Source organism: Salvia miltiorrhiza, chromosome 2 (assembly GCF_028751815.1).
Source record: "Salvia miltiorrhiza cultivar Shanhuang (shh) chromosome 2, IMPLAD_Smil_shh, whole genome shotgun sequence".
Taxonomy (NCBI): Eukaryota; Viridiplantae; Streptophyta; class Magnoliopsida; order Lamiales; family Lamiaceae; genus Salvia; species Salvia miltiorrhiza.
Genome location: NC_080388.1, coordinates 69,774,521 through 69,789,654, shown reverse-complemented (window position 1 = coordinate 69,789,654; position 15,134 = coordinate 69,774,521). Strand labels below are relative to the sequence as shown.

Below are 15,134 nucleotides of genomic sequence, written 5' to 3'. Positions count from 1 at the left end.
TAAAGTGTAAACTACCAAGCTACTTTTTATTAGGACCTTGTACATTTTTAAATTTAACAACATTTTGATGTCAAAACAATTAAAATTTCTCTGTTCAATTCCAACTCGGCTTTTAGCGGGCACATAGTATTCTTTTTTTCAGCACTGGTATTCCTTGACATAATTCTTAAAAGTTCATATATCTTCTAGACTGCAAAGTATTTGTGAAAAGGTGAATAGTTTATGTTTTCAAGTGTGATTCTTTCTTATCAATTCATACGGAAAAAATTGACACTGAAAATAATAGTACGAGAATATTATCCCTTGTATTTACCTCTGCATCGTTTTACACATAAATAAATAAATAAATAAAAAAGATTATGGCCAATATGGCATGAAAGGATTAAAGTTGAAGGCAAAGAAGGTGGTGAAATCCAGATGTAGGCAGAGGAAAGCATGAAGAAGAAAAAAGTGAAGATGAAGCAATGAGGCCAACAAAACAACGCAACCTCTGACAGCAATATATCTTCTTCTTCACCACTAATTATGTAAATCATGTCCACTCAATCCCACTAAACAACCATTTTGCTCAACCACGTTTTCCGAACTTTCAGAAAAGGAATTCTTATCTTCACATTTATTGATAATAATGGATGTTAGTGGGGCTCAATTTTTGGTTACCCGAACTCGAAATTGTTATATTTCACTAACCGTTTTAGGTGTTCGGTTACCCAATAACCGCTTCGATTATTCGATTCGGTTATTTGGGTATCCGAAATACTCATTTTTAAAAATTCAAATTCAAATAATTTGCTAGATAAAGGATTTGATCCTAATCTCCAGAAAATACACAAAACAACTTATCCACTAGACTAAAGTTCATTCTTATACTTTAAATATATTATAATTTTATTTTACCTAAGAATCGATTTTTTTTATTTAAAAATAAATGAATTAATGAATTAATAATTAAAATTTATATAAAATATATATTAAATAATTTTCGGTTATTTCGGTTAACCCGTTTCGATTATTGGGTTAACCGATACTCGAAAATTTTCTAAAAATGATACCCGAAACCGAACCGATAACCAAAAAATTCGGTTATTAGATATCCAAACCCGGAAATTTCAGTTCGATTAACGGATTATCCAAAATCCGATAACCAATTAAACAGCCCTAGATGTTACGATGCTATATTTATTGTTATCGGATCGTCTCGTATGGTTTTATTGAGTTGCGAAGAGTTTAATTCATCTTATAAATAATATGGCAAAATAGTACATGTGTATTTTTATATAGAATATACATATGCGGTAAATAGATATAACAATAATATATACTACTCTCTCCGTCCCATAAGAGTGTCCCCTTATTTCTATTTAGGACGTCCCACAAGAGTGTGCATTTGTTATTTTTAGACACTACACCACCATTAACTCCTTATTTTTTACTCTTATTTTATAATAAAGTCAATCACTCTTTCAATTCCCAATACATTCATCTAACATTTTATTAAAATTTATGCCACTAAAAGTAATGCACATTCTTGTGGGATGGAAGGAGTATAATTTAACGACGAAGTGAGAATAGATTGTACGACAACAAAAGGAGAAAAGGTGGAAAATAGGGGGAAAGAGAGAAAACAACATAATATGTAGAAAATGGGGGAAAACTTTAATAGGTACACAAATACATAAGTAACATAACAAGAAATAGCCCTAGTGCAAGTCTCTACATCGAAACTTAGAATTACCCACCACGAATTCTATTGGTAAGTTTGTGTTTCTCTCGTTGTGATGATTGATTCCATGTAAGTTTCAAGATACTTACACTATTATTAGGATATTTTAGGTATTTCCATTATAATTGTTTGTATTTACTATTTAAGACTTGAACACTTATTCATAAATTGGGCTAGTGTAGATGCTAGTGTAGATATCTTAACCCAATAACTATTTTGTTTTTCCCCATTACAAACACAATTATAATTCATCTCTTGTCAAACTAACGTTTTTCAAACACTCGAAAAACCATTAGATATACATACCAAACATGCCATCAACATTTAAGGGTGAGTAAGAAGAAAAATGGCTGTCAAGCAAAAAAATGATCCAATCAAATATTTATGCGTTTTATTATGATTGTGCCACATTGTCTGAATGAATTTAATATGTCACAATTTTGGTAGTCCGCTAGCTGTCTTGTCTTCCATTACCTGCCTCACATCATCATACATAGTAATTATATATAGTAGTATAATTTATTTTTTTTAGGTAGCATATAATTAAGCTTTTCCCTCATTTTGAGAGAGAGAGAGAGACTATATACTATATGGTTTAGCAGTTAATTTTTTTTTTTTAAGTTACAAGAGATATCTGAATACAATAATTATGTCAATTAAAGCTTTAGATGTCTGATAAATAATATGAAGTGTTTGTTTTATGAATTAAAACAGAATATATGAAGCTCTGAAATTAAAATAAGGCCTTGGGTTTTTCTTTTCCCCTTTCAAATAAGGCTTTGATCGCTACCTTGCTTGATCCAACCATCATTTAATTAGTTATAATATCGTCATTCTTCCAAACGCAATCTACCTATATTAATCAATTAGATGCAAATCCAAATCCAATTAATACAATGATGCATCAATAAGAAGCTACAATTTTGAGCCATTAATCAGTTACGTATCAAGAATATCACAAGTATTATTCATCTTAAATTATATAATTATATTTGTACTTTATGACAAACGAACATGAAATCGTCATTGTTTTACTTCGTTAATCTCGGTGAGCACTTTTTTTATTATTAATATTGTACTTTATAACAAAAGATTATGATGCTACGTATCTACCGTAAGCACTTTTTACGAGCACCGCTCACAATTAGTCCATTTTAATATTATTTGTTTATTTTATACATTTATATTTGATTTTAATACTTCAAAAATAATTATTGACATCATTAATTTTATAAATTATATAAAAATCAAAGTTCGATTTATTTATTTTTATTCATTTATTTGAAGTTAAAAGAAAAATGAACAGATCAAACTATGATGTTTATGTAAGTTGTAAAATTAATTATATTAATAACAACTTTTGAAGCATTAAAATCAAATTAAATGTATAAAAAAACGCTAATGTAAACTAAACATGATCGGCTAGATATATACCATTTCACTTCACATACTTATATACTCACAACGAGTACACCCCACAAGTTTCTCCTAGTGGTAGGAGGTTAATGCCCAAGACATGAGGTTCTGGGTTCAAGCATCGCCCGGTCTTTAATTTTTTTATTTACTTATGTAATTTATCTCAAAAAAGTGAGGATTAAAAAAAAAAAAAAAAAAGGAGAGATATTAAAACATTAAACACACGATAGTTTCATCAAATCTTTGTTGATCTCGGCGCGATATTTAGAACACTATTATCTCATGAAACAAACACGTTAATGTCCACCTATAAATATGCAATCAGTTTCAAAGAATAATTACTCATGACATAAAGTAGAACTTCAAATAGGACAATACATATTAGAGTTTCGAACGTTTGTATCTCAATAACTTTTGTTTGCGGCGGGTTATTGTCTACGCATTTGTAATTTATAAGCAACTTAATTCCTTGTCTATGAGAAAATTGCAAAAAGTCTTTCTACTTAAAAAAATCTACGAGAAATTCCACTCCAACTATATATTATTATGTTTGTGGTAGGTAACTATTCAGTATTATTTGATAGAGATAATGGTGAGGATTATGAAAGCTCGAAAATTTGAATTTGAATCTGAATTTGGAAAAATTTATAACTGAGAATTTATCCTAGAGAATTTGATTTCGTCCATACAATAATTTTCAAAGACTAGTAGGTAGATTTGTTTTCTGATATTAAATTGGGATGTATTTTTTCATAAAGAAATGTTTACATCATGAGTTGTGAACTTGTGATGTTTCCTTTGCAGGTTGTAGTTGTCGTTTATCAGTCATGAAAATATTGTATTTCATATTAATATCATATACTATATTGTTAGCCTAAAAGTGGATAAAAGCATAACGTTTTGTGATTGTTATGTTATGCATGTTAGACAATTCTTTGGAATTTGTCAATCTAGCCAAATTAAATCTTAACCAATTTGTGATTTTGGTAAAAAAAATATATTAGATATTTGCACATTTTTTTATATTTTTATTTTTGCACATAAATTAAAATTTAGCTATTCTTCATCTTTGTTTCTCCCTTTTTACTAGCTAGATTTTTTTTGTTCTTCAAACCTTGATCATTAACCATGATCTTCATTGCGTTGAAGTGTCAATTTTCTATCATTCTCAAATTGCACAAACTATATATATGGGAGCGCTCCAATGAGACCCCCTATTTTTAGTGAGACCTGAGACACGATCTCATGCGTTTATTTCATCAATCCTATGATTGATATTGTATCTAGAGGGATAATTTTTTTTCTCAGGGTTCGAATCCTGAAGGGAGCGAAATATTTTAAATTTCGATATTCATCAGTATATACTTCATTATTCATTGGTATATAACGTCTTATTCATCAATTTATATGTCTTATTCATTACCAATTTTTTAAATTTCGTTATTCATCAGTATATACTACCTTGTGGCTCTTGTTCATCAATATATACGTCTTATTCATTGTACTCAGTGTCTCACAAAAAATAGGGGGTCTCACTGGAGCGCGCCCCTATATATATATATATATATATATATATATATATATATATATATATGTATGTTTTAGTGAGATTGTTATTTTTCGTGATATGTGATACTAATGAATAGATAAGTATATAGTGGTGAAAAAAGGCAATATATAGTGTGTTGAATAACGATATTCAAAAAATTAGTAAATTTTTTTGTTCCTTCCAAGATTCAAATCTAAGTGAAAAAATTTTCCTTTAAGTAAATATCAGTCATATGAACATTAAATCAATACTTACAAATTAATCTAAGATCTCACCATATATAAGGGATTTAATTGGAACCATTTCTTGTATACGTGAGCGTGTGTTATTTGTTTTGTGAATGTGTCTGTGAAGACAACCAATAATTTTAGAATTATTCATGGCATTCTAGAAGAATAACACTACGAAATCAGTATTTAAATATTTGATCCCTTTTTACGCTATGTATGTCTTCATATATCAGACTTATCAGTTATCACCATTTCAAAATATTGTTATACGGGGATGTATTGTAATAGGACAAGTTGACAAATGCATGCACAATGAAACAAATTAGTAAAATTTAAAAATTTATTTTGAAAATTAAAAATACTCTGTCAAACATTTCCAAAATACCATTATATGCAACTGACATCTATACTATATTAAAAGAACAGTTTTCAATTTGAAATTGATTTCAAATCAATTTGAAATTGATTTGAATGGCGATTTTGTGATTCCTTCAAAAAATAATGTCATATTATATATACACAAAAAATGGATTAAACTAACTTAAATTAAATTACAACTTACAAATCCCACGTCTAAAAAAATGGAGCATGCACTAAAAACTGCATTTTTTTACGTGCAATGCATTACTAATTTATTTCACACTAATTCAACAAAATATATTAATTACTTAGAAAACACTATTCAAATATATTTATTCAATTTGATTTTCTTTTAAATTCATCAACTTTAATTTATAAAAAAATATTCAATATGGATGTTAAATTAAAGATAATGACGATATCTTTAATTTGATGTAAAAATTATAAAAAATAAATTTAAAACCAATAAGTTATTATAGTTTAAAGTCACCAAATTATTTTTTTCTCTCTCCTCTCTCTTCTCTCCTCTATCATCTCCTCTCTCATTTCTCATTTTTTAAAATTCACGGTTCTTTCATTCCTTTTTCCATATTTTTTTTATTTTATTTTTTATGTTTTTACTATAGATCAGTATTTTTTATATTTTACTATTTATATTTTTATTATATCAGTTTAATGCAATTACAATGATGAAACTTATATTTGTTCATTTTAGAAATCTTTAGCTTAAAAATATTTTTTTAAAGGTCAACTTTATATTAATATAAATTTGTAGATAAATAACTAATATATAGTATATCTTAAAAATCGAATTTTTAAGCTTCAAAATTACTCATTGGAAAATCAGTAATTAGAGAACCATTATCGATTTTCTTTAAAAATAAAAAATAAAAGTAAATTGAAGAGTTTAATTTTTTAGTAGCACATTTATTTAAATTTACTGAAATTGTATACATTTTATTTTGGAAAATGAACGACACATATCTCATGTTAAACCCTTTATTTTTTCACTTTCCAATTGAAAAAAAAAATGTATACATTGTAACTTTATTTTAAAATTTGAGCATAAACAAAATGACCTCATAAATATGCATTCGAAAACTATATTAAACTACAGTTATACTATATGTAAATAAATAGTTTTGTACATCTTAGAATATTATATGATCCATAATGATACTCATTATCATCTATACTTGCTTTTGATATTTCATAATTTATTTATTTATAAATTTATACACATTATCAATTAAATCAATTAATTGCTATTTCAATAATTGAAAATTTGAATGTTTTCAGATTGATATTTTTATTGAGATTATATTGTGAATAATTTATTTTTTATTGAGATCATTTATGTTTATATTTACTTATATATATATGTTTAACATTTTTATTATGTTTAACATTTTTATTTATTTATTTAAATTATCGTTCAATTTCGATGATGGTCGTGCATCGCACGAGCGGGCACATACTAGTTAATGCTGAAAATAAGAGATTTAATTCAAGAAATTATTTTGAGCAATAAATTCGTTGTCCTTTGAAGTAGCCAATCAGAGTGGCTAGATTTATATGGAGTGATTTGATAAACTTACCAACAATTCAATTTAATAGTAATAAAGTTTGTTAAATAATTCTTAAATTTGCTTTAAATTAATTTACGCCGACCATTCTGGGAAACAACAAAGAAACTACCTCTCAATACTTGAGCCTTAATTGTTGTCTCACTTCATCATTGCACATGATTCCAATCCTTATCTTTCCCTTTTTTTACAATCTTACAACTATCGAAACTGTTTCTTTATTGTTTCCTAATTCTACCTTAATGTAGAAAGGACAAATGAAGCCGCATAATCTATGCTAATTATATTCACAATTTATATTTAGGGTAGAAATGAACTTGGAAGGAAAAAAAGTATATTTTTATATATAAAAAATTGAAAAAAAAATAATTTAAATATAATTAAAAAGATTGGTAGGGTATTAAACACTTTTTGAATTTTGATTTGATTTTCTACACGTTTTATAAATTATTGTAATAATAACAATATTTTTTTTATTTATAGTAAAACAAAAATATTTACTTTTTTCTGAAAACAAAATAATTGACTCGGTGTGATCTTCTGTCCATGTACAAAAAAATTGATCATTACTTAGCTCACAAAATGAAAACCAACTAATTGAAATATATATACTCCCTCTGTCCATTATAAACACGTTACATTATTTTTGATAGAGATTTTAATAAAATATGAATAAAATTGATAGTGAAATAAGAATCTCATTTTAATTGTCAGTGAAGTGATATAAATCATACCAATAAAATTAAATGTGGCATATTTTTTATGGACGGATGAAAAGAAAATTGTGGCATAATTGTCGTGGTCAAATGTAATATATTAGATATGCCAATTATGCTACAAATTAAAAGAAATTGTGGCATAATTTTCGTGGTCAAAAGTAGAATTAGATATGCCAATTATGCTACAGATGAAAATATATTTCCTATTTTTGAAATATATGTGGCACGAGTTCTAGAAAATGTTAGGTTAATGTATACGAACGAAGAAAATGTCTCACTTTGTTGCAAGTGGAGTGCCGTTATAAAGTGAAAAATGAATATTTTTGGGAGACATTTTAAAATAGCAAATTCCGTATATTTTCGGAAACAGAGCGAGTTGTATTATTATTCTAATTATAATTATAATTATAATAGTATATAAAGTACAGTATGCCAAAATCCGAAGCTGCAGGATTAAAGTTTGTGAATTTTTTCTTATAAGAAAGCAAGCTATGCTTGATTAAATTCATAAAAATATAAACATCACACCAAAAAATACACAAACATATTTATTTGGTTGTTAAAGCTGGTAGATTACCCCATGTAACATTTATGAGAGAGGAAACCAAACAAAATTTCAAAATGAGCGCAGTAGTAATGATCCGTAAAGAAAATAGGCAAGAATCTATGCAACTGCAGCATTTTAAAAATTCTCTCATAGTAGTAAAAAAAGTCCAATTGGCGTACCACCCTACAAAGAAGGCAGTACAATCTATCGATGCACCGTTCTAGAAGTGCGAGAAACTCGTGCGCACACCGCTTACGTTAGCGAAAAACCCGACGAGGTCTCTCCTGTACGGTAGATACGATTTCCTCTTATTCCCTTCCTTCATCGCTCTGTTCTGCACGTAAAAAGCCTCATGAGCTGACGGCGGAGGCGGCGCAGCGGAATGAGATCCTTTACCGTGCACTTTCGCCGGAGCTCGGATTGTTAATTTCTCCAAATTCTCTTCGCGGTGCTTCGGCGTCAGAAACACAAAACTCTCCTTCCCGTCGCTCTTGCTCCGCCGCAACAGATCGCGGATCTTCCACCGCCTCGAAGCCGATCCAGTCGATTTGCTTTTCTCGCACTGGCTCGGCAGCGGCGGCGGCACCGTCCTCGGCCGCCATACGCAGTACGTGCCTGCCGGAACGTTCTCCAGTTCGTCGGCCTCCGACGAGGAACACGAAGGCGGACAGTCGCGCTCCTCGTCGTCCTCTTCGGCGAAAAGTTTACTCAACGGAATCAGATTGTTCGATTCCGAGCCGCTTTCAATCAAATCGCGGTTAAATACGGGGAAAACCGGGCCGTCGTAGAGGAATTCCGAGGCCGAGACCTCCTTATCTTCGCGTAGCAGCAACGCGAACTCAAAATCGTCGTCGCCGCCGGTATCATCGATTCCAGCGGCGTCGCGCGGGTTGTCGCCGGCGACTCTGATTGCGATCTCCGCTAATCGATCTGATGAATAGCTGTTGAAGCTAGGGCATATCACATATGCAAACATCCTCTTGACCGTTATTCATTGCTGATGTGAAATTGTGAATCTCAATCACCTCAGTTTGAATTTCTATGCAGTTGTGTTTGGATGTTTGTATGCAGTTGTGTTTGGTTTGGATGTATGTGTTGTTGAGAGAGAAAGTGAGAGGGTTGTTGAGAGAGAAGAGGAGCAAAAGCGCATAAGCGGAAAAGGCTGAGATATTGAGTTGAAGGAGCGTGGTACTTATATGCAGTGAGTGAGTTATAGCTTTCTTGACTCGCACGAGTGATGTGATGTGATCATCCCACACGTATGCTTCCAGAAAAGAAGCCTCTTGTTCACGCCACTCCACTTTGATTATACCTTTCCTTTGCCAAAAGAAATTAAATAATGTGTTTTATGTAAATTCATCGTGGACTATATTTCTTGTTCTAGAAAAGATATATGGTCAATTAAATACTGTATATTTATAAAGCACTAGTTGTTTTATTAACCTTCTACCTGTTAATATGGGATGATTATTAATATAATGCCAAGCTCCGACAAAAATTAATTAGAATACGATGTCTCGTTTTTATTTTTATTTTTGAGGGGAAAACCATTATTTCATATCCAAAAACTCGATCGAGGCTAAGTTAGAATACGATGTCTCGTTTTTATTTTTATTTTTTAGGGGAAAACCATTATTTCATATCCAAAAACTCGATCGAGGCTAAGTTAGAATACGATGTTTCATTGTGAAGTATATATTCTAGTTGACAAGAGAAACAATTTACCAAAATTTTGTTAAAAAATTGTTCCTTTTCTTTTACATAATTAATCAACCTTCAGTCAAATAATTATCTAAGCATCAATAAAATTATATTTAAATTAGTTTATCTTTCGTTATTGTAGTCATTCTTTGTCTCCTTGGAAATGATATTTAGCGATAAAATAAGTATTTATGATACTAAATTTAGCTCGTTTGGTTTTCAGTAAAAGATTATGTAGGATAATTTGCAATCAGGATATTTAGCGTGGATAATGACAGATTATTAATACTGAGTTGAGTTGATGTTTGCTATCATGGCTAAATACAGAATATCCTGGTTTAAGTTAATCCTAGGGGAGGTGGTATTATTAATCCTAAAAAATCTGGATTAATAATACTGGGTCGTGGGATTAAACCGGGTCATCCGCATTATTATTAAATAATACAAAACACTAGACTGATTTGTACTAAATTAGCTAATACAGTGTATTAGCCAATATCAAGCACGCCCTAAAAGTTTAAGGTTCAAATCTCACCTATGTTTCTCAATGTTTGAGCTTGTACACTATTTACAAGTTATGAAGTTATATATAGATTCACAATACTTTAAAAAAATGAACCAACGATATTAGAACCTTTCTATATATATATATATATATATATATATATATATATATATATATAGAAAGATCAAATGAGAATGGATAAATACGGTGAGGATGGTGAATAATTGCATAAGTTAGTATATATATATATTGCATAAAATGTTTGTAATTTGCATAAGATGATTGTAATGACTGCATAACGAAATTCAATTAATTAGATAAAAATTTTGCTCCATCTAGGATTTGAACCCAGGTAAAAAATTTATTCAATATTATAGTGCAGCTTATGCAACACTATATACTGGCTTAAGCAATCATAGTAGTAGTAGTATTTATCACCAAAGGTAGTATTCTCAATATAACTCATCCATATATATATATATATAGTAATGCTCTTTTTTATTAATTAATGTTAATTTTCGTTCTCCAATGGCTTGGCTTAACGATATTACGCAAAATCTGAATTTCCAAATAGTCTATGTACTATTACTAGTCCATATTATAGTAGAATTTAAGTGCAATGCTATTTTCTTGAATTAGGGAAAAAAAAAAAACATATTTCTAGAAGACAACGACTACAATAAGTCACAGATGATGTTGATTGATGATCCTGCAGAAATCAATTAGTAATACATTTATAGCTTAGTAGTTCACATAGATTCCCAAATATTCACCTGGTAGAATCTACAATACCATATCTATGATTCAATTTTATTTTTTATTCTTTTCCCTTCTACAGCTGTAACATAGCTTTAGATTACTTAAAAACTCGTTTCTAGATTCCTCACCCAAGGAGGAAACTCAGAAAATAAGGATTGTTCAACTCTACAAATTTTAACAAAACAAGTAAGAGAATGGGCTACAATATTAAGGTGGATGGTATCTTGTATGAAGTTTTCGTACAAACTATCAGAAAATAAAATTTTAAAAATAAAAACGAAAAAATTCCTACAGGTATTAATATGACTTAGATTTTTCTGAAAATCGTTTTTAAAAACTTTTAAGAATTCCAGTGAGTAATGTTTGAGTCCATTATTTAAAAAGCACTAACAAAATGAGCTTAGGTTGTTGCATAAATCGTGATACACTACTTTGGAACATTAACAACCAAAAAGAAATTGGTGACGTATTACAATAAAAATAACCGGATTTGGGCCTGTGCGTAGTTTCAGTTAATTAGGTAGAACTTATGAGTAAAATTAGGCCCATACACTTAACCTACTTTAAATGTTTTCGGGCTCCACAAAAAACAGATTTAACCAATAAATCATTATTATTATAGAGTATTAAACGTCATAATAAATAAATTAATATTTTCATATTAAATACTCCCTTCGTCCCAATGAAAATGCCACATTTCTAAATATGGAAAAAATAAGGGATTTTAATTGCACAATTATAACTAATTACTCACTCTCTTATTACCTTCTCTCATATTTTATCACTTTATTACATTCCCTCTCATACTTTATCACTTTTATACTACACACTTAAAACACTAATCTACAACTCCTTAAATCTCGTGCCAAAAAAATGTATCATCTTGGTTGGGACGGAGAGAGTAATAAATAAAAAAGTTGTAAAATGTTATTGAAGAGAAAATTCCTTAAATTATTATTTTTTTTATAATTTACTCATTTTAACTTTATTTTTGATTTTTTTAATATCATATTAAAGATATTTTCACGAAGTTAAATTTAAGATATACTGAGTATTTTTTCATGAATTAAATTTGATGATGTTTAAAAAAATTAAAGAAAAAAAATGGAGAGCAAAATAGTGAAAAAAATTAATGAAAGAAGAGAAAGAAAAGTGGAGGGAAAAGTTATGGGAAAAAGAAAACTCCTCATTTATATAGTAACATATAGTAGAATTTAGATTAACCATCTGATTGAGACATTACACTTGATTTTTTTTTTAAGTATTATCAAGAGAAAAAAAAAGGAAAAAAATACACTTGATTTGAAGTTGGGGTATTTAATGTTTTAGATATATTTATTTATTTATCTAAGCGATGATCGATCACTGAACATGATAGCTATATTAGCATATGCAGATGTGGTCTTCTATGAAGCCGTGTGCATTAAACTACAATTGAGACTTAATTAATACACTGATATGATATTAGGATGTGGATGTGGTCCTATATGTCATGACACCAGACTTGTCTACTGTGAATCGTACTCCCTCCGTCCACCAATTCAAGGCCTACTTGCTTTTTTGGTCCGTCCACAAAAACAAGGCCTACCTATTTTTGGCAAGTTTTTATTCATTATTTAATCAAAAAAGTCAAAAATTCTTTACAAAAAAGTGGGACCATTTTCTTCACTCAACTAATAAAAATACATTTTTTCTTAAAAAGTGGGACCCTTTCTCCACTCAACTAATAAAAATATATTTTTTTCTTAAAACTCGTGTTTTTTCATATAGGCCTTTAATTGGTGGACGGAGGGAGTAATATGCATTCTAACGACTTTAGACTATCTCCCGGGGGAGACTAAAAGATGGTCCCTATCTTAGTGCTTCTTTTTCTCTAGTGCATTAGCTTTATGAAAGGAGTTATAATTTCCATTTTCATTCAATCTCATTTTTATTCTTTTTATTTTAACATTCAACATTGAATTAAAGTTAAAGCGAAAAGGATATAGTATATACAAAGAAAGAAAGAAAAAAATGGACAAGAGTCGTTAGCTTTGCAACAGTATAAATAAATGAAAATCGCCCCACAGTCGCAATATTTTTTTCAAATAGATTTTTTAAAAATATTTTGCGCGTGAATGACACGTGCATCGCTATTCAGCCCTCTGTGCCCGGCACCAACGACCACACTCAACTGGAGCCGTTGCGGCGCCCTAGCGCGGCCTCCTCCACGCGTGTCGACTCGACACGAAGATCCCAACACTGGAACCTGGAGATGCTCACACTCCTCTCGTGATCATATATATGACATATTTCTTTTGTGTACAGATATTAAGGAGAGATAAATTAGTAGAGTAAAGGTGGTGGTCCACATTCTTAAAAAAAATTGTAAGTTAATGATTATTTACTAAAGTTGTTTGACTTTTTAGTAAATGTGGTGGTCCACACATTTGGTGAGTTTTAATTAGAAATTAATTATGTCCCAAAATAAAAACAGATCAATATTATTGGAACACTCCAAAAAGAAAAACAAGCTAGGATTATTGGGACGAAATGAGTATTTTGCATGGCTTATATTATGAATGAATCAAATTATTTTGATTCGGTTCAGTATTCGCTTCAAAATTTTAATATTCGAATGTTAAATTTTATGATTCGAATACACATATAAAAATACATATATTCTTTTTTATTCAATTAATTAAATACGATTCGAAAATCATAATATTTAATTATAAATATAAATAATACTCCATATATATATATATAACATTGAGAATTAAATATATATATATATATATATGAAGTAAAATAAACAAAACAAAAAACATTTACTTAAATAAAAAAAGAATAATAATAAAAAGCTTTAAAAGTAACATTGATTTCAAATTCAATTCAAATGAAAGTATTTTATATTTGAAATCGAATAATAGGAAATTTTTAATCGAATCAAATATTCAATTTATAATGTTTAAAATACACTTGTAAAGCATTGAAATGAATATTCTATTCGATTTGAATATTTGTGAATCGGTGTACGAATCAAATACAAATACTAACAAATAAGACTCGAAAGATATTTGAATACCAATTCGAATTGGCAATTATTTTTACGAATATGAATTGAATATAGTTATATATGCTTTGATTCTATTCGTTTACATCCCTAAATATGTGCTGAAAGATTGATTAATCTATGGAACATGTGGTGAGATATGTCGTAACATGTAATATTAGTATGCACGATGATACTAGTCTCACGAAAAGTACTAAAACAAGAGAGAACAATATGCATAGAATTGTTACCTAGTTCGGTGCATCAGTGATAAAACACTTACGTCTTGAGGACTCGGCTAAGGAAAACAATCCACTAAGTGAAGTTAAAATACAGATGGATTCACACAATAAGACTATTTCTAACTACGCCTTTATACCTTTTCAAAATTTCATCAACGATAGAAAGTTGAAAGCAAGACAACAACTCACTCCCTAAACGTGAATTCAACGCATTCACCACTTAATCCCTCACGTATAATAACTTCACCAATTGTTTAGTGAAACAACGAAACAAGAATCACAAAATCTAAATAATCGCTATCTCACACAATGAAACAATATCGAATCAAACGCACCCTATATTTATGCTCCCCCGTCCATAAAAAATACTAGTATTTTTTTTTTCTATTTTGGAATGTCCACAAAAATTAGTCCCTTTTCATTTTTGGAAAATTATTTATCACATGATCGACCATATCCTTCATTTACAATGCTACAATTAATTATCATTATAAACATAATTTTTAAAATATGATCATTTCTTCACTCACAATATAATAATTATTTTTGTTAAAATTTATATCGACTTTTACTATGACTATTTTTGTGGGCGGAGGGAGTATGACATTACAAACTTTCTTATTTTCTTGCATATTTTTGTGCAGTGCAGGTAATGCCTAGTTGATGAGAATGGTTATTACTCTATATATGGATTTAGTTGAAGCCCGTGGAAATTATCATCTCTAAATCGCCACTGTCAATTAATAGAACTATTGATTTTGCT

At 29.5% G+C, this 15,134-nt stretch overlaps 1 protein-coding gene across 1 annotated transcript; it reads right to left on the bottom strand.

The window, feature by feature from the left end:
* Positions 1 to 8,118: 8,118 nt before the first annotated feature.
* Positions 8,119 to 9,535, bottom strand: LOC131008738 (uncharacterized). The gene has a single exon (XM_057935769.1). It carries the CDS (start codon positions 9,104 to 9,106, stop codon positions 8,351 to 8,353), a length of 756 nt encoding a protein of 251 aa, XP_057791752.1. The 5' UTR covers positions 9,107 to 9,535; the 3' UTR covers positions 8,119 to 8,350.
* Between the last annotated feature and the right edge of the window lie 5,599 nt (positions 9,536 to 15,134).